This window comes from Thermobia domestica, chromosome 13 (assembly GCF_964235325.1).
Source record: "Thermobia domestica chromosome 13, izTheDome1.hap1.1, whole genome shotgun sequence".
NCBI classification, from domain to species: Eukaryota; Metazoa; Arthropoda; class Insecta; order Zygentoma; family Lepismatidae; genus Thermobia; species Thermobia domestica.
Window position 1 is genome coordinate 187,235,837 of NC_137466.1, and position 23,676 is coordinate 187,259,512.

The 23,676-nt window shown below is 33.9% G+C and overlaps 1 protein-coding gene across 4 annotated transcripts in view; it reads right to left on the reverse strand.

Moving 5' to 3' along the window:
• The window catches only part of Elys (AT hook containing transcription factor 1 homolog), a 124,533-nt gene that overhangs the window by 88,667 nt on the left and 12,190 nt on the right, over positions 1-23,676 (reverse strand). For all 4 annotated transcript variants that reach the window (XM_081737065.1, XM_081737064.1, XM_081737066.1 and 1 more), the window contains exons 3-7: positions 21,141-21,256; positions 19,805-19,966; positions 15,962-16,238; positions 8,767-8,947; positions 705-894 (exon numbers count right to left, since the gene is read on the reverse strand). In XM_081737065.1, the coding sequence (XP_081593191.1) occupies positions 705-894; positions 8,767-8,947; positions 15,962-16,238; positions 19,805-19,966; positions 21,141-21,256 (926 nt within the window). The remainder of the gene's footprint in view (positions 1-704; positions 895-8,766; positions 8,948-15,961; positions 16,239-19,804; positions 19,967-21,140; positions 21,257-23,676) is intronic.

Genomic DNA, 23,676 nt, shown 5'->3' on the forward strand with positions numbered 1-23,676 from the left:
ATATAATTCTTCAAGTATATAATTCTGTTGTTCTGTGTTTGAAAACTCCTCTTTGTCTTAGGGTTGTAAATGCTACTTGCTTCCAATAACTCAATATTCTGGAAGTCAGATAACCTAACAGGTTAATCAATATTTCTCATTCAAATCATATGTAGAAGTATATAAAAATAAATAAATAAATAAATAAATGAAATTTTTGAGTTTTACGTCCCACGGTTATGCCTGTTAGGCCAAAGGAGACGGTAATGATGAGTAATGAATGAAATGGTGGAATGAAGAAAGTGAGAGGAAACGGAAGAACCCCGAAGAAACCCACGCACACGGTGTTTGTCCACCACAAAGTTCACTTGGCGGGGGCTGGGATCGAACCCGGGACCCCAAGCACCAGAGGTGAACGCTCTACAACTGAGCCACCGCGGCCCAAAATAAATAAATAAATGAACAGCAAAAATGAAATTAAGAGAATTCGTGTTTTATAATTTGCGTATAACTTTAAACTACTTGTGTTATCTGAAAGCAATGAGAGCAATCATAGAAAACGACCTTGAATCTATGCTTACAAGTTTTGCACATTTTTCAAATTACTAGTTAACAATAGTTAATTTGTGTTACCGTTATATAGAATAGCGCAAAGAAAAAAAAATAGTACATGAAATGTATTACTAAAAAGACTGGTAATCAGTAAAAGTCAAACCAATACTTACTTGATAGAGAATACCGCATCCCTGTATAAGTTCCTTTGTTTTATAACAAAGAGCATACATTGTGATAAGCGCATGTCTTGTGTTCTCACAACTTCGAGTGACCCACAAGTAGCAAAAATTACGAGGATCATCTTCAGGTTCTTGAAATACAAAACCAGTCACAGGTCGATCATCCTTTATATCGCCATACCTGAACATAAAAAGCAATGAATTTAGTATTGTTCAATTCTTATTGTCGTATAGTATATATCAACATAGAGCTTCAAGTTTTAACGTTGATCGACACAGAGTAAAAATGGTTATAGATAGCGAGAAACGGTTTTAAGCAATCAATTAAGCGTTCTAAAAATTACAACGACTTATCAAAATGATAGTCGTAAACCTGGTTCGTTTGCTGAGATAAAAATTCGAAGTGGTAGTATTTCTTTGGCATGAAAATATTAGCTTCGATATTTAAATACCATTAATCTCACCTTTTTAATAAAAATGACAACGTCTATAAACGGTGCTAAACTGGTTTATTTGATATAAATTATAATATCCTTTTCTTAAAACTGTTAAGTACACAAACTCACTGACTAGGTAACCATAAAACATGTCCATAGCAACAACTATCCCATAATAATCACTTACATATATTAAAAACATTCTTCTTTTAATAATATGAAATGAACATTCTACTAAGTATAGTGCACATGTATGAGTACTTTCTGCCCAAGGTACAGGTAAATATTACTCAAACCAAAGTATTTTGTTATATAAAAATGTCGCTCGACAAAGGGACTGAATATAAAAGTCATGAGTTGGCTTGGCTTTTATCTTCAAGAACCACTGGTCCGTTTACATTAGTGTTCTCACATTACATATGTCCATCATATTTTGATCGCACCTTGTATATCTATTCATTACATTTCACATATACATTAAACAAATCTTACACTTCACCAATACTTATTTTTAACAATAAAGTTTTAACACAAATTAATATAATGAAAACAATTTTTGTGCTTGATTAATCATGAATTAAATTACAATCCTTCACGTTAATAAGAAAGAATTCAAGTCATTGAAAAATTATCGTTGGTGACTGAAAATCAAAGAAAATATAATTGAACAAAAATCAAAAATTAAACACAATCTACGTTTGAATAAGCACATGTAAGTAAATAAATCTATTTTTACAGAAACAAAAGACACCCTTTTGTTATTATATAAATACATTTTTATTATTTTTCATTCCTATTTATTTGAGCAAGAATGTCAGGTGCTACTAACTCTTTCACTAGATGCATCCATTTTTCCTTTGTATACGGAGTAGGTTTCCAAACCTTTAACTCATCTATATTGCGAAGTCCAATTGACATCCCCGTTTTAGCGTTCAACAATTCGAAAACTTTAGGATTTATTTCCTTAAAACATAAATAAGGACCTGAGAAAATGTCACAAAATTTGTAAATCTTCTTTAACAACATATTACTTTGCGGATGTTGTTTAACAAAAACTAAGTCATTGACCTTGATCCGATATTTTCCTTCCTGCAAAGACTCTACTTGCGAATTACGTTTCAAAAACTTGTTATGTCTTCGGATCTTTACCATATTCACTAGATTGGATGAATCTATAATTGTCGAATCTTCCAATTTGACATCAAAATGTTGTTCCACAGGGAAAATCAAATCAGAGCCATTATGCACATTAGCAGGAGACACACCTAAAGTGTCTGATATAGAATGGTTCAAAAGGTACGTAATTTGGTTGACATGCTTAATCCATTCAGCATGTTTATCCTTACAAAAGTGCCGAAACAACATACCAAAATTGCGATGTACATTTTCTACCACGGAGCTACTTGGATGGTACGGAGTCACAAAATGAATTTTAATGTTGGCCTTGTTCATGGCTTTGAGAAACACATCACTTTTGAATTGTGAACCGTTATCGCATAATATATGTTCGATAGGGCCACAATGTGGAATATATACATTCAGAATTTTATTCACGATAGCAGCGGAGGTTGCTTTACGCAAGGGATAGGCTACCACATATCGTGAAAAGATATCCATAGTTGTTAACAAATAAACTTCTCCAGTAGCAGCTCTTGGTAACGGTCCATATAAATCGATCGACAGAAATGAATGTGGTCTCTCAGGCGTTATTGAGAGCATTGGTTTTTGTATAGCCTGGTAATTATGCTTAATTTGCATGCACTCAATGCAGTCATTAATATAATTTTTGACTTGAGCTCTCATTCCCTTCCAATAAAAAGATTTATTAACCAAGGCACATACCTTCACATACCCAAAATGTCCGAAATCGTCATGGTAGGCCTTTAATATGCGTGTTGTTAATGTAGGTGGAATGCAAATTTTGTTCCTAGATTTGAATTTGAAATCTTTAATAAGTAAAATCCCGTTGTTTAATTTAAATCTGGAATTCCAGTGTTTGGGACAACTACATCCCTCGCCACATGAAGATAAATGTTCCATGATTTGTTTGTATTCATGATATTTCATTTGATGTTCTCTTAAATCTTCTATTGAAATGGTAGCTATTTCATCCTGTAAGATCTTAAATTCGTTAATGGACAAAATATGTTGCTCTTCTCCAGGAAACAGACGTGATAAGGTATCTACGGGTCCATTATCTACCCCTTTAATGTGTTGTACTTCGAAATCATAAGCTTGAAGATCTAACGACCAGCGAAGTAATCTGTTATTATATCCTTGTACGCTATTAAGATATCGCAATGAATTATGGTCGGTAAGTACTATGAAATGACATCCGCTAAGATATGGAGCGAATTTTTGTATTGCAAAACGTATAGCCAAAAGTTCAATTTCTGTCGTGGTGTATCCCTTTTCAGCTTTCTTTAGAGTACGGCTAGCGCAATGTATAACAGCTGGTTCCTGAATAGTTGGGTTAGGTTGCCAGAGTACTGCAGAGATTCCAAGTTGAGAACCGTCACACTGTACATAGAAAGGAACGTCGTATCTGGGGTGGTTCAAATGGATGTTTCGTTTTACGCACTCCTTCAACTTATTAAAACTGTGTTCTTGAATAGGACCCCATTGCCATGGTACCCCTTTCTTTATGATCATAAATAAAGGCTGGGCTATCTCAGCGAATCGCGGGATGGCTTTGCGAAACCAATTGAAGAGTCCTAATATTTGTCGTGTCTGTTTCACATTTACTGGCGCAGGCAGATCTTCTATGGCTTGAACTTTAGATTGACTGAATTGTAAACCAGAGGCATCAATTTGGTACCCAAGAAATTCTATAGAATTCTGCAGAAATTTGGATTTCTGTAGATTGATAGTAAGGCCCGAACTTTCCAATCTGTCTAAAACTATATTTAAGTACTTCAGGTATTCATGTGGATTTTTCCCCATGATTAAGATGTCATCAGCATAAGTTATCACATTGCTACGTAAGTCTTGACCTAGAACTTTGTTCAAGCAGGATGCTAAAGCTGCACTACCATTGATAAGCCCAAAGACTACACGATTGTATTCGTACAAGTGACCTTCAAAACTAAATGCTGTGTATGGTTTGGAATCTTCATGTAACTCGACCTGATTATACGCCATCACTAGATCTAGATTTCCGAATACAGTGTTCCCTTGTAAAGAAGCTAGTATTTCTTCTACGGGAGGATACCTCACTTGTTCCAGATCAATGTGACTGTTAGTGCGTCTCAAATCTAATACCACACGTAGAGAACCATTTTTCTTTGGAACAACATGTAATGGATTAAGGTGGACGCTCCTTGAAGGCCTAATGATCCCATCTCTTAACATATCTGCGATTTGCTGACGTACATTCTCCCTGTATCTATATGGAATTATATAGGGCTTGGTTACTATGGGTTTGTCTGTTTTAACTTTAAAAGAATAAACAAAATCCTTGCAACGTCCAGGACGTTCTGAAAAGACATTTCTATGTTTATATAAGATGTTCTTAAAGTCGGCTATTACTGTATTATCAGCAAAATCAAGGCTGCTTTCGAGTGATTTAACATGTTCAGAAAATAATACATCGTCCTTTATATTCACCACATTTTGTTTGTCTTCCAATCGTGGATCATTTAATTTATCACTTCCTGCACTAATAGAAACATTATTCACTACAGGAGGAATGTCATTATATTGACAAGCAAGATTATCTAATTTTGGAAGCAATTTCTGAACGATTTCCTGAGGTATACCCGGTATCGTCAACGTTTGGTTTTTAAAATCAAGCATGACACGTAATTGGGATAATAAATCTAAGCCCATAATTAATTTCTCGTTAAGATCCTTTATTACCAGAATAGGAATTGATATTTCAAAATCTTGAATAGATATTGTCACACGAGTAATTCCTGCTACCCTCTTTTTATGTTTACCGGTAAAATCAACTATAATAAGGTTCTCAGCCTTTTGTAGCTTAGGATTCGAATAATTGCTAGTAATTGCTTTCCACAATGAATACGATAATAGAGAGGCATTTGCTCCCGTATCAAGTAAAGCTTCGGTACTTAACCCATTGACTTTAATAGGTATTTTAGCTGTACTATATGACTTTAAAAATACAAAATTTTCTTCAATATTAAAACCATCATTGACAGTATCATCTTCAAACCAACAACGATTTACAACAGGTATAAATTGGTACTGACACCTATTAATTGCTATTTCCGAATAATTATTTACAGTGACGTCATGTGAAAGATCATTTTCATAATTAGCATGAACATGTAAATTGGAAGATAAATGTTCGTAAGAATTATCGCTTAAATTTTTAGATAAATGTTCATGAGAATCCACAGCTGACATGGGTTTAACCCCTACCACATCAGCCGCGATTAGTTTAAATTCACACTCGTGTATGGTTCCAATAAAGTACACTGTACAGCACAATCGTGATTATGTCCCGTATTATTGTTCTGTACAGAAATTACTTCAATGCCTGGATCTTGATGCGAAGTGCCATCTCTTGTCCTTCCATTACGGCTATCCACGTAGTTCGCTGTATTTCTAGAATTTCGCCATACATTACGTCTATTTTTAAACCTATTTTGACTATATGGTCTAACATATGAATTGCTACGATTAATTAGGTTAGGCGGATTCCCTACATAACCTTGTCTATTTTGCTCATTTTGATTGCTAGAGTATACTCGGCTTAGGTTAGGTTTCATATCATTCACACTTCGGATATCTAAATTCCGAACTGGCACCAAATGATCTGAATTATTCTTATTTTTACCCATTCCTGATTGTGGATTCATGGCATGGTATTGAGTTTCGTAGCATTGGACAAGCATCAATAAATGGCTGAAACTCATACACTGTGTGGAAAATAAGATCTGTTGCAATTTAAATGGAAGCAAATTTCGAATCGATGCTATTATTCTCGATTCCGATTGTAATGGATTAACAACCTTTAATTCGTTGTAGACATTTACAACAAACTCTACAACAGATTTATGCAATCGAGGATTGAAGTGTTGATTTCTCAGGGTGGCATCTCTATTTGCCAGCAAAAAGTCATTTTCATAATTTGCGATCAATGCCGCTTTGAATTCCTCATATGTACTAATGTGATCACGTATTGCTTTAAACCATAAGGAACAAGGTGGGAGTAATACATGGGGTATTAATTTCATATATTGTGATCGATCGATACACATTATATTGCATTCGTCTTGGAATTTCTCTAAGAAAGAAGTAGCATTCTCATTACACTTACCACTGAATTTGCTCATAGCTCGAATTTCACTCATTTTAACACTTAATTTTACCTTCTTTTTCTCATTCCTTGTTCTTGTTGAGTGATAGTTCCTATCCATGACGTGCTGTGTCGTCGCACCATCTACGTTTCGCTCATCAGTACTCTTCGGACAACTTTCTTCTAGTATAATATCCTCATCAGACCCCGGCGAAGGCGAGTTCCTCTCTGGTGAGTGGGGCAACTCAAAGCGATCACTACCCAAGTTATTACGGTAAATGTTGTCTTTAGCCTGTAACGTTCTAATCTCTTCCTGAATAGTAGCTAACAACTGTGTATTTACACGTATGTTATTAGAATTGTTGCTGACCTGGATCTTTTGCTGTTTAATGGAAGATTCTATTACTTCTAAATCTTTTTTTACAGCACTAATTTCTTGGTTTTGGTGATTGTGCTTTTCTTGACAATCATCGGATATCCTTTTTAACTTTTCCTCGAACTGTGAGGATATGTCGTTCACCACCTGGACAATTGTCTGTTTCGTTTCATCTGATTTCTGTTCTATCCGTTCTATCCGTCTACTTAATTCTTCATATTGCTTGTTAGCTTCGTCAAACCTCAGTTCTATCTTCTGTTCCATGGTCTTGTTAGATTCGTTGAACTTCTGTTCCATGGTCTTGTTAGCTTCGTCAAACTTCTGTTCCATTCGTCTACTTAATTCTTCATTTTGTTTGTTAGCTTCGTTGAACTTCTGTTCCATGGTCGTGTTAGATTCGTTGAACTTCTGTTCCATGGTCTGCTTTATCTCGGTAGACATCTGCATCATTTGTCGCTGTAAAGCTAACAAGATTCGATCCTCCGATGTCAATCCTGGTGTTACACTAGTTTCAGCTTTGTCACTAGTATTTGATTCCTGCTGCATTGTTTCGTTGTCCATTTTTCTTATGATTACTTTACCACTTCGCAATATGGTTAAGTTCGTATTCATTAACTGTAGTATAAAAGTAAATTCAACCTTACTCTTCTTCGGGAATTGAATTTACAAAGTCCCGGGTGAGGTAAACCAAAATTTTTGCAACGACTTATCAAAATGATAGTCGTAAACCTGGTTCGTTTGCTGAGATAAAAATTCGAAGTGGTAGTATTTCTTTGGCATGAAAATATTAGCTTCGATATTTAAATACCATTAATCTCACCTTTTTAATAAAAATGACAACGTCTATAAACGGTGCTAAACTGGTTTATTATTTGATATAACTTATAATATCCTTTTCTTAAAACTGTTAAGTACACAAACTCACTGACTAGGTAACCATAAAACATGTCCATAGCAACAACTATCCCATAATAATCACTTACATATATTAAAAACATTCTTCTTTTGTTAATATGAAATGAACATTCTACTAAGTATAGTGCACATGTATGAGTACTTTCTGCCCAAGGTACAGGTAAATATTACTCAAACCAAAGTATTTTGTTATAAAATCTTCTTTTCAATTTTTCTACTAAAACTAGAGGTGACAGGAATCTCTAGTAATTTCAATTTTAATTGAGAAAATACGAGGGCTGTTCAGAAATTAAAGATCGATTGCGCATCGCGCGCGGCAGTTAGCTCTTTCCTTCATCTCAGTGTGAGCCGAGTCTCAATGCTGTGCGGTCATGCTACTTGTTTTGGAACGATTCAAAATGGGAGGCGCCAATCGAAAATCCCGCCAAATGTCAAGTATGGAGTCTCATTTGTTTTTTGAACGCGCAAAAAGCTAACCCTATTAAAATTTATAAACAAATAAAGAATGTTTATGGTGATAGTACAATGAATGAGACACCAGTGAGGAAATGGTGCATTATGTTTAATCAAGGAAGGACCAGCCTGCATGATGAAAGTATGAGTAGGAGACCATCCTGCCAAATCTTTGGTCATCCTGCTTACAGCCCAGACTTGGCACCAAGTGATTTTCACTTATTCCCGAAACTTAGGAATGTTTTGGTAGAAAACAGTTCGCACACGATGAACTTAAGCAAGACGTCACAGTGGCTCAAATCTTTGGTGACAGATCAGTATTACATCGGCACTGAAAAATTGGTCTCACGTTATAACAAGTGTCTTGGCAACTATGGCGATTACAGAGAAATATAGAGTAAGATCCTATGGCTTTGTTAACCATGCTAAAACGTTCTTTATTTTTTGGACAACCCTCGTATCACGTATATAAACTTGAGTCCTTCACGTGGTGTACACGTGATACTGCTACTTACTTTTAAAAACTATATTTCATCTAAGGCTATTTTCTTTTACTTTGCAACCTATATTTTGTAACTATTTAGTAGTTTGCTAAGGCAAAATACTTACTCTATTTCCAAAGTCATAAGGTTCCATATCTGGAAGCCCCCGAAGTTATAGCCAACAACGAGACTCGCTAGCTGGGGTACATAAAGCATTGCACTTACTTCAACATCTATGGAATCTAAAGTATCCAGAATCTTTGCTTTATCAGAATAGAACTGAAACTTCTTATCTGTAACTGCATCTCCTTTGATGGAAGACAAAATTGATTAGTATCACCACAATTGTATGTATAATAAATTAATAATGTGAAAGGTTAATGATTTCATATTATTTTTACGCAACAAATAAAACTATTCTACTATTCATACTTCTATCAAACGAAACTATTTTATCTTAGAGTTGTATGTGAAATGTTTGTGATTCTTTGGGGCACTGCAAGTTTCTTTTAACGCAAGAGGAATAAAACATTAAGGACCTTAATTAAATTTAGATAAGAGCAGCTTGATAAAGAAATAGATTTACGGTATTGTACATTTACAAAACACCAGTGCCTCGGACCTTTACTAAATTTAGATCATGTTTGAAAACCAATTAAAAAAAAAATATTTTATCATATACATATATTGAAATACGGGAATCAAATAAAACTAACGAATGATAGTATCGGTTACAATTAGTGTTATTAATCTACCACACACGTTGTCGCGTAATTTCTAGGAACACCAATATGTATAAGACAAGTTGGTTAGGTTAGGTTAGAACAGGGTTGGCAAAAACCATGGTTTTTATTGAAAAAAAAAACTTTTTTTTGTTTAAATAATTTGCTTTATGTATTTATATCACATATGGACAGAAATAAGTTTGTTTCGCCTTGGTGTTATTATGCAACAGTCGGGTTATGTTGAAAGGGGTCACATAAGCTTAAAGCGGAATCCAAACCGTTTCTCGACTTATATCCGAAAGAAATTGACCTCTATTTGAACTCGAAACTGGGACTAACTGGCCACGAATGCGATACGTCTAACAATTCACTCACAAAGGACTCCTGATAAAAAATACATTCTACTTATCTTTACATACTTGTTAATATACTTGTCTAATTGTCAAGAGTCATTACGAAAGGACAAAAAGATAAACAATTGCACAAGTGAAACCATTATACAGAATTACATATGGACAATTTCGAAATATTGCAGAGTATAGAAGAACTATTTCAGTCCAAGTTAGTTCACTATGACTTTTATTAGTCCGAGTTAAAGAAATAACACGACTTAATTTGCATATCGGTAAGAAAAGTGAATCAAGATACGAATTATTTGAGTCCACTTTGGCTCTGACCCATTTATACATAAATAGATACCAAAGATACTTCTGATTACAATAAAAATCATCGAGTTTGTATGACCCCCAACCCCCCCAAAAAGTACGGCATTTCAATGCATTTTATCAATAGTAAACTAAACATGATTAAAATGAAACAATATTTAGAATTTTTCTTTGATTGCATTTGCATAACAATAATAATAAACTAAAAAAAATCACAAACGGAACATTCATAAACTTATAAAAAAAAAAAAAAAAAATGCTTTTGTAGTATAATCTCTTAGTAATGAATGGGGAATTTAGGTCTGAATATAATACGAATATTATGCGGGAGTGAAACGTGATAACCCACAAATGTGTGTTCATCAACATTTTACGTTTCTGGTTTACTTTTTTTAAAAAAATAAAAACCAGCTGGTTTAAACCAGCCAACCCTGGGTTAGAAATTATATTTTTGGACATTACTGGAATCTATGGCCTATCTAATCCGCTCAAGCATACGAGATGACATCCCTTGGCAATCACATTATCCAGAGAATCAAGACAATTATGTTAAAGACGAGTCAGACGTGTTGGTGATTTGTGCCAATTACTCTACGCAGAGCAGAAAAAATGGAAACATTGAGATTGAATCAGATACTAAATGACAAGCACATTTCAGTATAGGAGTTTGATCAAATTATTTTAGTGCGAATAGATTAAACTAAAATGAGGAAATTAGCACATGCCAGCTATTAAAACTGAATTGCCCAGAAAAATTTCGCAGAAGTTTCAGCAAATGAAATACTGAAAGTACAAATTGAATCCAAATATGAAAAGAACAAGCAACTCTAAAGTAAAAGTGTTTCAATTTATACAAATACACTGAAACTAATAAAAATAAATTCATTATGATGAAGCATGTACTACAGCATAGTGAAATGATATACATATATAAACTCCTCAACCACCTTCTCCATATATCGGACTATACAGACTAATATTAGTACAAGCGGGAGCTCATGTGGTTCGGATTCCACGTTAATCAGTAGGTCCACGTCTCATATAGCCTCGCTGCTGAAAGGGACGCTAAACTAGAATCAACTCAACAACTAATATTAGTACAAGTATGGCATAGGTTCTTGAAGTAGAATTTGAGAATACTATTATTACGATCTTCCTTCTGGTAATTACAGTAGATTCACTTCACTATCGAAACACCAACCACTACAGCATGCATGAACAGCTAAACGAAAATCTTTTACTCTTGCATATATTTGGATTGGTTGTTAGTAGACACAAATAAAATAAGCTCCCTAGTAGCTAAGCGCTTAGCGTACGCGTCTTTGGCGTGGGATTCCACGCTAAGTTGTAGGTCCATGTCCCATATAGCCTCGCTGCTGAAGGGGACGCTAAACTGAAAATCAATCAATCAACAAATAAAATTAGAGATGCAAGGGCTCGGAAAAAAACCGGCTTTTTTGGAAAAAAACTCGGTTTTTTCTGCTTTGCTTTTTTGCTTCGGAAATTTTGGGCTTTTTTCAAAATACTGCTTTAAATTGATAAAACAGACTTTGTATCGCTTCTCTATAACACAAAAAATCATTTAATTAGTGGTTGATGCTAATAATAATATAAAACATCGAAAATAAACTATGAATTTCGAAAAAATATTTCAAACAATTTTTCTTCAACATATTTACATTATGAATTCCACAGGATTAACCAATGTATATAATAAGAATTTTTTTAACTTCCTATATACAAAAGTAAGCAGAATTGGCAAGAACCGTGGTTGTTTTTGGAAATGCCAAAAACCCGTTTTTGGGGGGATGTTTAAACCAGGCTTTTTTGGTTTAAACCAGGCTTTTTTGACTTAGATTTTTTGCTTTATGTATTTATATTACATATTCACAGAAATAGCCTAAGTTTGTTTCGCCTTGATGTTACTATGCAACAGCGGGGTTATGCCGGAAGAACTCCCATAAGCTTAAAGAAGTGCGGTCAGTAAATTTCTTAAGTTGAGCATCTCCCGCCCTAGCCACTGGGAAAATCCCGTCATTACTTGAAATGTAAGACAATAACGGGAAAATCCTGTTATTGCTTTGCATGTAAAATTTAAAGGTCAACGTACCATAATCAGTACGCTAAAACTGAGGTATTAAATTACAAATTTAGTACCGGTACGTAGATATCATTGAAAGTCCAATCCAAGCTAATGTTGGAAGCTACGTAGGCAATCGATAAATTTTGCCAATTTCTATCAATATATTTAAGCAATATTAGCTTCTTTACAAAACAACACGCATTTAGGCATGTAGAAATATACAATTTGGTTTGTTTTGTATATTTAGGCTTAACATCCTTACGAAATACCGAGGTTATCAAGGAGAAGACTTTCGCTTAAACTGACATCCGAACCGCTACTTGGCTTACGCATGAAAGAAGGATTGTGGTTCGACCGAGAATTGAACATGGGACACCTTGATTAAAAGGTGAAAGGGAAATAAAACTATTGCAGGTGGTTTGATATCTGGAAACGTTACCATGAAGTTCACACGATTCGCATTTTTCATTCTTTTTATTTTTGTGGTTTAAACCAGTTATTAAAAAAAAAAGTTGGTGTAAATCAGCCAACCCTAAAAGTAAACACTTCTTCTTAAAGAATACACAAATAACTAACAAAATAGTATGTAGTATTTTTACTTGAAAATATTCCATACCCTCTTTTTGAAACAAAATAAAATTAAAATAAAACATAAGAGAAATACTTAGATTTATATGATACACTTAAAGACTGCACATCTAGAGCTTTTGGTTCTGTATATTCTTGAAATTCTACAGTTAAGTTTTATAGAACCACCATCACAGTTTACCCAATCCTCAAGTTTTCTGAATTTTTAACAAGAGGGATTCAACATATCATTACGGAACTCCCCCTCCCCCCTCAAAAAAAAAAAAAAAAAGGACTACGAATATATTTAAGTTAAGCTAAATACAACTGCACAACAAACATGACTGAGTGATTAGCTTTTGCGCTTCTATCGGGAAGTCCGGGATTCAACCAGCATTCGACCATTCTGTCAAAGCTTTTCTTCATTCCATCTGTGAATGTAGAAATAGTGCGTGTACTGTGAGTTGGGCTACTTCCTTGTTTATTGTTTTTAAATCGTTATTATTACTAATTACCAGCAGTGACGGTTTTGCGAAGGTTACGGGGGCGGTCTTTCGGACTGAAGCCCGTTCCCCAAAGTTACGGAATGTCTGCAACAAACGAAATATCTATTATTTATGCCTTTACTCAAACTTTAAGCTCCCGTTAAATAAAAATTACGAATGTTTAAAAAAACTAAACATTAGTAAGAAACCCTTTCCAAAATACTTTTCTAAATCCGCCACTGATTCTCAGTATAAAATGATTTTTAAAGTTGTATCCGGAAGATTATTGCTAAACATATAAACGAAACGAAATATTAGTTATGCCTGTACTCATAAACTTCAAGAACTTCCCAAATAAAATTAGGACTTTTTAGGAAACGAAACAATCAGAAAAAACCCTCCTAAAGTACTTTTCTAAATCCGCTACTGATTATTTGTATAAATTGGTATTCAAGGTTGTGTCCGGAAAATTATTGCTAAATCACTTCACAGCTACAGTATAACAGAAATGTGGCAGTACGGTTTGACATATATTGAAAAACGTACGCTTTGACGGATAAATAGAAAAATGGGCAAGTTTAACTTTTGCGCTAGAAGCTAGAGTACTAAAAGCTCTTAGAAATGAAACACGGATGACAAACTAGAGAAGAAAAAAGATATCGATAACTCAAAAGTTAAAATAAAGTTAAATAGCCTCTAAAATTGCCCTCAAATACTACATTCTTCATGTTAGCTTTAATTCGTAAAACATGTGCTCCATCCATCTTGATGGTGAATTTCAGAGCGAAATATCACATTCAGGTCATGGAATTCTTATCTAACTATAGAATATACTATAAGAAAGCTATTTAGATAGAAAAATCATGAAGTTGAAAAAAGCCAAAATTTCCAAAATTCTCGTTTTTTTTCCAAAAAAGCCGGCTTTTTATGTGAAAAAAACCATCGATTCAAAAAAGCCGGCTTTTTTGCATCTCTAAATAAAATATATCAGGTAATACGTAACCTAAGATAATATCCAAATCTGGTATATATATTTTACTATTTGGAGAAAAATTAGCTAATTAACAGATTGCAACAGAAGTCAAATACTGCAGAATTAACCTTGACAGGAAAAACGGGCTAAGAAGCCAAGGCAAGGTTACGAAATGAGTTTTCGAAATACGCATCTTCAGCGGCAGAGGTACGGGAGTTCAAATTCTTTTTGCCAAGAATAAAGTATCTCACGAACTTCGAAAATTAAGGAGATGAAACTCGGTATTTAAACTTCTAATTAAAAATAAAGGAATATGTGATAAATTGAGGAAATATTTATTGTACACGTGGTTTCCGAAAATGTCGCTCAAACGAACGAACGAAAGAAAAGAAAAGAAAGAAAGAAAGAGAGAAAGACAAAGAAAGGAAGACAAAGAAAGACAGAAAGACAGACAAAGCAAGAAAGCAAGCAAGCAAGAAAGAAAGAAAGAAAGAATACAATTTCCATAATATTCAAATTACCGATTACTTATTCAGAAAATGCTCAATGTAAAAATTATCGTAAGTTGGAGGTATGAAATTCGGCACATGAACTTTTAATTAAAATTAAGAGGAAACATGTTCATCATCTTCGAAAATTTCGCTGCTATAGGAAGAAAAGGAATCATATTTAAAATATTCAAATTTCCTGTTTTATGTTCATTAAACTTATTCTTCCCATGTGAAGAATAAACACTACTGCAAGGTAATAAATATAAAAGATTACACTAACCAACATGTTTATAGTTCTCCTTTTCATCGAAACATGCAGCAGGATTATGATTCACATGAATTTCACCTACTGTGGAAGTCCATGATTTGGCACCGCTTACTTTAAAAATGAATTTTAAACATCAGATTAAGTAACGCGGATGATGATTCTTGAAGGAGCTTATCTCCATATTTACAAATCGAGAAGATTTTTCTGAAACTTTCAGTTGTAATGCAGGATTTATGTATAATAGTACTAACGAACCAAAACCATACTACATTTAAAAAACAAGGTTTAGTGATGAGATTACAGTCTTTCGCTTGACATACTGAATGCACCATTTGCAAATCCCGACAAATTACCTGTAACAGAATAGAATTCAGCACTAGCATCCAAAAATGTATAACATCACGCAGACATTGCAGCGGTGATTTTAAGCTTTGTTCAGTGCGAATCCTCTAAAATAAATTAATGTTCCTTCAAGAACTATATTTCTTATTTATTTTCATTCCCCGTAGAAAGTTATTATTAGTTTGTAAACTGAGTTTTTTTTTTCTTTCTTATATTATGTGTAAAACTACTCTCTTCTACTAATAACCTTTTCACCTCTTGAGTTCCTTATTACGCTTGACTGTAGCCTTTGTTCCCCTTTATATTATTCTCTATATTTTTTGGACGATTAGCATTAATGAAAGCAGAAAACCACCGCTGAGATATCTGCGTGAAATAATTTTTGGATGCGCCGGTGAATGCTGAATTTTGTTTTATATTAGATATATGTACATCTTATCAGTTCAGTACGAAATTGGCTTTAACTTTAGCTGTTTACTAATCCGCACAACACTGCAAAATTATTATAATGGAACAGGGGCCTACAATAATAACGTGTTCGGTTTGAAACTGGTTATTTCGAGAACTTATCAAATCCCTCTAGTACGCATAAATAAAGCTTAAAACAGAACTCCATTAAACGTAAATAAAATAAAATAAAAAAAGAACCTGCAAGAGAATAACTTAACGTTTACCATTTCCAGTCGTCTAGTATAGTTCGATCTTCAAGTTCTGAATACATACCATTTAATACAAGAGATATATGAGAATGATTTTTCATTGCTGTTTCTCTCTTCCGTTCCAGGTGCGGGTCATTGGATTTTATGAGCGTCAATTTGGCAGGTCTTAATTCATCTGTTCGTTCCATATTGTCTTCGGACTTACACAGATCCATTAACAACACATGCCCTCCTGCAAGTCCCACCGCAACAATACCATACATGTACCGAAGTTCATTTGCAAATGGGTAAGACAGTACATTTGACGATTTTGATGGATCCAGAACAGCAATAGAAGATACCTTGGAGGAAAGAATAGAAATTAAAAATATATAAGTTGTCAATTGCAATAGTTATAGTTTGCAGCAGTGATTCAGCAAGTGTTATTAAATGGGATACTGAGATTTCACGTGTCCTTAAGGTTTTACTTGACGAAAAATACTGAAAAATAGTGTAATGAACTAAATCTTATCATCCACATTATCCAAAACCACCTCACATCGTTCTTCTCAGGCCTCCCAGCAGGACATTGAAAAAATATAGGACAGTTTGGTTTATATAATGCAATATTATGCTTTGAAGAAAGAAAAAAAATATAAATGTATTGCAAGAAAAGGCCACCCTTCACCCCAATGGACAACTATTTGTTATTCAAAATAGTAAAAATAAATAAATAAATAAAATTAAAAAAAAATGCAGCTCCAATATCTTTAGAATTCAGAAAATATTCACACTACTTCAGAAAAAAAAGAAATAATTAACTCTTATTTATAGAATTATCATGATATTTAACACTTTTAACATGCCGTTATTCATATATAATTTTGAATACGTAAATTTAATTAATGAAAAAATATTAAATATTTCTCTACTTTCTTACTATCCTTCTAGTTCTTATATTTACAGATGAACTTTATTTTGGGATTATTTTTCATTACTTCATATCTTTCTAATGGAAAAAGAAGATTCATAACTTATTTCTCTGTAATAAAATACTTGAATCTAATTCAACACTGAATTATTTGATCAAAGTATTTCCCTCTGAAATAAATAACGTAACAGCATTTCATTCATCATAGCTCTGCAAATTATATATACACTTCTAACAACTGTTATATAACAAATTTCAGGACATTTCCAGTTTATAAATAATTTCCAGGACATTCCCAGGATTTTCACCATTTGTCTGCTTTCCATAACTTTTCCAAAGCGTTTCCACGACACACTTTTATTTCCAGGTTTTTCAGGACGCGTATTATGTACAGCAATATTAGAAGGCGTTGGGATATGTTGGTGAATACCAACACACCTCAATGCCTAGCCAATACTGCTGCACACACTGCTGAAAGAAAATGCTAACACAGCTTGCGTTATAAGAAACTGGAGCATGGCAAGCTTTCTCAGCTAAGTTTCACTGGGGAAGAATAGGCACATAGGAAACAAAGATGGGGGGAAAAAGTGACCATGGGAGGATAAGAAAAACCAAATTAAAAAAAAAAAAAAAAAAAAAAAAAGATTAGTGACTGTCCCTCAGAAAAATAATGCTAAGACACCTGTGTAGACTAATATGTAGCAATTTAAATCATCACTAGAACTGCTCTTAGCATGCACTTTTATTAATTCAATTACTGAAAAATATAGGAAATATAAGACAAAATTAAAATGTAGGACATATATAGGACAAATAAACACAAATTTCCAAAATAGGAAAAAATAGGACAGCTGGGAGCCCTGTTCTTGATACCCGCTACTCTTATGAACGTAGAACGCTTATTTTGATTAATGTAAACCAGTCTGAAAAAAATTTCGTTCCTTTGTGGCCAACCTTCAGCAAAAGGATTGGAATCAAAAGTTCAGTGAAATTGAACGTTTTTGTGCTGTTTAACTTACTAACTGTATTTCGAAGTTTATTTATTTCGATGAAATTACTTTTTCAAACAAGTTTTGAATGACTAAAAATTGACGAATAAATCGTCTTAAACCACACTTTCTGGGTGAAAAAAAAATATATATATTAATTCAATTTACTCAAAATATTTTTCACAAACAAAATCTGTAAGAAGAGCCAATTTTGAGCGCTGCTGTGCATTGACTATCAAATAGTTTACTTTACATTTACAGCAACAGGAAAAATTTCACGTATTATTATTTTCAAGCGTTATAAGGTGGTTTCACTGAGTTATATGTCTAAAACAAATAAGAAACAACTGTAAATCCCACACAAAATCCCAAAGTTAACGAAACAGGAGAAAAATAAAGAACAAAAAAATTACTCGAGACTTAACTAATGTACCATATAATTTCAATTGAACGAAATATTTCAACGGTTTTTATTATTATTATCATCAATCGCAGAAATGGTTTCCAAGGGTGTAGGTAAAATTATTCACATTATCCGTCGTTGAAAATAAAAATAATATTAAAAAACAAACACCTAGTCCGTTACTTATTAGACTTGAATCAGTTATTAACCCACCAGTCGGCTGGCTTTTATCACCATATACTTCACTTCTGAAACTAAGTGAATTAAAGACTGTTAGAATAAACTGTAATATTAACTATATGTAGCTAATATTTTTAAATATGAAACTTTTTTACGTCCCACGATTATTACGGCTAGGCCAAAGAAGAAGATGATGATGAGAAATGAACGAAATGGTGGAATGAAGAAAGTGGGAGAATCCCAATAAAACCCACACACACGGTGTTTGTCCACCACAAGGCTCACTTGGCGCAAGCTGAGATCGAACCGAGAACCCCACGCACCAGAGATGAACGTTCTACCACTGAACCCCCATTTTCAAATATGAATGTAAATATTGTATTGTCCTTTTTTTCGTGCGTTTTAGTGACGTTTTTCGTTATTACATGCAGTTATTAATATAACAATTTATTCTCACATTTAAATTTATTTAGTTTCGAGAAAAATTATTATACCTAGGTACTGTACGTTTAGCAGCTGATATTAAAACTGAAGTGAGTGCACACGTTGATATTTTAATATCGAATAACGTATTTTAAAGATTGGACAAATTACAAAAATTGTTCTTTTAGTAATTTGAGCCCAAGTAAGCGTTTAGAAAAGTTGGTCTTCATACAAGAATTTACCAAGAACGTTTTGCGAGGCCACATAATATGTTAACTGGAAATTCATAAGCCCTTGAAGTTCTTTGTTGAAGTTATAAATTCATAGTTATATTTTATGCTGTTAACGAAGTATAATAGGGATTCTTTTTCTCTACGAACTGAAAAATTTATAATTCGTCGCATGAGAACAAGAGGACGTCACTCCAAAAATGCGGTTTTCGTTTTCTTCATGTTTGGACATAATTTTGAAAGCCCCACTTGGTGTAAATGGAACGAAACGCCATCTGTTTTCCTTGTCGATCATGTGTTGTAATGTAGCTCAATTACCATCTCACTAAAAAAACACCTTTTTAAGAAAATAACATCTTTGTCCTCTCGCCTGTAAACTTACGAAAATGAAGTTATGTTCCTTTAGTTCTCATGCGACGAATTATATGAGTCCATGAACACATGTAAAAATTTCTTAAGCCATGCACCGATGATTATAATGTGTCATTGAAACGTATTCGACTAAAATATAGGTGCTTAAGTGGAGTTCATGGAAAGTTTATAACTGTTTCAAGCATAGTGTAGAGATTTTGTTATGAGGAATAATGTGACCAACCCATTTCCAAGACTGAAAAAATACGCAGAGAAGCTTTTTAATTTTACTTCAATACGAATTATATGGCACATAGGTTAAGTGCTTAACACTTGTGATATAAAAACTTTAAATATTCCTTACTATGCCCTAGAAATAGCAGTACGACATTAATTGAACATAAATGTGACCATTTCTTACCTTCACAGGTACATATATAGACTTCATGATTCTAGAGCCTCTGGCGTCGAACACGCATACCATACCATCTGTGGCGCCAAAATCAAGCCCAACAATGATCTGTGTTGATTGGCCAGAACACGAAGATTCATCGAAATATGGAAGTTCAGCTGCACACATGACCTGCACAATAATGTGACCACTAAGTCAAGCATTAATAACCTCAACAATAAAACATTCAATTTATATGAACCACGACTATTCACTATTACCCTATTATATCATAGTTTACATATAATATTACTAAGCGAATAATCGGGTAAGTCTGGCACGACTGGTAAAGACTTGTAATTTAATAAAATTTTCAATAAAACATCGGTTCTTCTTCTCAACTCTCAATTTTAATTGTTCCTGATTTCTACAAATCTTATTAAGTATTCAGTACAACTCAATAAACTTTTCTGAGGTCAAAGTGTTACCCCTCAAATAAATTAATAATACTAACTCTGTAGTCTCCAACTCGTCATATTTTATTGGGCTTGGATAATAACCTCTGAGCAAGCAGCACTCTTTGTATCACGTTGCATTTTTCAGCAAAGATTCTCGGAGATTACAAATCTATTGTAGTTCATGGTAAATTACTGAACAAAGTCCTTTAACGCCTAGATATCGAAAAAGTATTGCTTACACAACTATCTACACGCACTGAAAAAATGTGAAGTCCTGTGCAATACACTTTTACAGTAAGGGGACACTTCCGGATGGTACACTTTTGCCGTAAACTTCCATATGGATGTACCATCCAGAAGTGCCCCTTACTGTATATATAATTGGTTGGAATTTAGCATCCCTCTTCAGCACAGACTACATGAGACCTGGACCTACAGTTTATGGTAAAATCTAAACCATCATAATGCGCTAAAATTTCAAGGCTTCCCATCCAGGAAGGATTAATTACAAATACGAATTCATTACATATTTCAATGAACTAAAAAAGCATAGACTGGTGGTTTTACAACACCAGGGTGGTGATAGTAAGACTCGTTGGTCTCGGGTTCGTAACACTAGAAGTTTCGTTACCACTTGAATATCGTTTCGTTACCTTTCGTTCGTAACACTTGAATATCGTGAGTACTTGCTAACTGGAAAGTAGGAAGACTGTTCTAACTGAATAACTAAGGTAGGAGGAGTCTACTCATGTATTTACAACTTTGAACGGTCCATCTAATCAATTCTTAATGTTGTGGCCGACTATTAGTCACTAGATCACAACTATTTCATTAAATGCAAATGCTAATTACGTTTAACAAATTACCACATATCATATTAGTAAATATATATAAATACTTGTATGTACCTTTGTGTTCATATCCTTGAGCACAGCTCCGAAGGTCCAGGCTGCTACTCTTTCTCCATTAGATGTAGAAATAACATCAAAATTCGGTCCCCGACTAACAAACACTTGTTGGCCATCTAAAAGAAAACATTATTTGAAAATAACGTACTATGAACGTACAAGTAACATTCGGGAAGTCAAAGTTTTGCGTCCACTCTCGTTATTTACTAAAGAAGTGTGTTCAAAGCATTCCATATAAAAAACTGAACACTTAATTATACCTACGTTTAATTTTAATTCATTTTTTAAACCTACCCTAGTACGCGCTTGAACATGACAGTCGCAGTACCCCATTCAGATCAATGGATGGTATTAACTTTTTCGCCCCCTTAGAAATGTAATGCAGTTCATAGTTTCTAAGATATGCGAGATGCACATCAAAATTCCTGCCTACATCTACATTGCAATCCTTGTATCCCACCATCAAGAGTGAGAATATGTGGAGGTATGATTTTGATATAGAAAATGACACGTCCGAGGGCACTTGTGGACTGAAAACGGTTGGCCCGCAATGAACTCTTTAGTTCTGAAAACAGACAGGCAATGGTCGATATTTTTTGGAAGCGGAATGGATGAGGGATCATTTTGAATTTCTTATCCTGTAAAAGGAGTTCCTATACGGGAAACACCCCTGTTGAGGGACCTAAAGTGAACTGACCTTGGATGACTTCAAGTAGGCAGTTAAAATTCTTTCCATGATATAGAGAGGGAATTCACTCACTCACATAAATTCACTCACGCGCTTGACAGTACAGTAAGGATAAGCAGTGTCCCTATAAACATCTTTCAACTGGCGATGAATACAGACACCTTTTCAACATGTAAACAAAATCTTTATTAGGCACTTTTACGGTGAAAGTCTTAATTTCTGGTCAGTATCAAAAAAGGTTTTCTTTTCACAAATGAATTTATTAAAAACAAACCAAGTTAGATCCTGAAATTTTACAAAGTCTTAAAGTCTAAAAAATAATAATAATAATAATAATAATAATAATAATAATAATAATTCACGTGTAATTGTATAAATATACCTTAATAGCTTTTGAACGATAGCAAAACGGTCCGTATTTAGGTACATAACACGTATTCCGTTCGTAGTCTTGTTCTTACAAATTCCCTTTATTTCTTTCTCGAAATAAATACAGAAGAATCTTTCTACCAAAATTTAGGGATGTATCGGTATCGGTGGCATCGGCCACTTTTGGGAGTATCGGTATTGGCAAATGGACACCGATATTTACAGATACATTTTCCGAACTATTTTCAATTTGTTTAATATTAACAATGACACTTATATTTCATCGGTTTCTTTTAAAGTTCATCTAAATTATTATCAATTGCACAATCGATTTCTTTACGCATGTGTGCGCCTTTCATTTGTACTACTCGTACTCAATTGATATTTTTAGTCCCTTAATGCCAAAATAGTGGTGAAGAAAAGCCAAAAATAGTCAGTCAGGATCATGGGCGGCCGAAGAAAATTTTCTAGGAAAGGGCTCATTCCATGGTTGCTATATTACACCTCGTATTTAATATACGTGGTTTGCTATTTCGTAAGCCAGGGGGTCTCACTTTGCTCTCCCCTTTCGAGCGCCCATGGTCAGGATAGAAGACCCGTAATCTGAATCCCAAACGAGACAGAGGTTTCGATTTAGAAGAAAATGCTATGGAAGAAACCCACAAAATGCTGACTTTGTCATTATTTTCTCCTACTTACTGGTTAAAAACAATTAGTTCTAAAGTTAATAAATAGTTTCATCGTTTTCGACTTTGCTTAAATAACCCTCTTATTTTATTATGGTATACATAGCAACACCAGATTCAGCACGCATAATTTTGTGAACAATAAAAATTTGTAACGGTATTATCCGTTTGCATTATATGTATGTAATAGAGACTAATAAACCCACTGTAACTATCAAAGTACATTATCACTCTAAATATCAATCACTGACTTTTAGAATTAAGTTTACACTATATAAGTATCTGCTGCTTTTTAGTTCATTTTATGTGAACTGGATTAAATTTAGAGGAAATATATTTTGTGTGTGGAACCTAATATGAAATTCTGCTTTTTGTCTTTGTATGTCAAATTTTGGCCTTATATCTAATATACCCTATTACAATGTTGATCATTTCACTATTTTGAAAATTCCTCATATGTCTGCAAAAGTACCGGTATCGGTCTCTTCAGTATCGGTACATCCGTACCAAAATTGATCTCTCTTTCATGTAGAAACAAACACGATAAAAACAAGAACTAAAAAGAGAAGGCAAAGAAAGGGTTAAGAATGGAAATTCTTAATTGCATATAGTGGGATCGCACGGAACAGCTGTGACTTGCATCATTTGAAGTGAAATCAGTGTTGCAAGGTTCACGCAATGTCTTGTAATGCTGTATAAGAATTGAGTTGTTGTTGAATAGTGTAAATGAACTTCTCCCCTGGTCCTTTAAACGATTTCTTGACAGCTACTTTAATAAATTCTGTTTTATGTC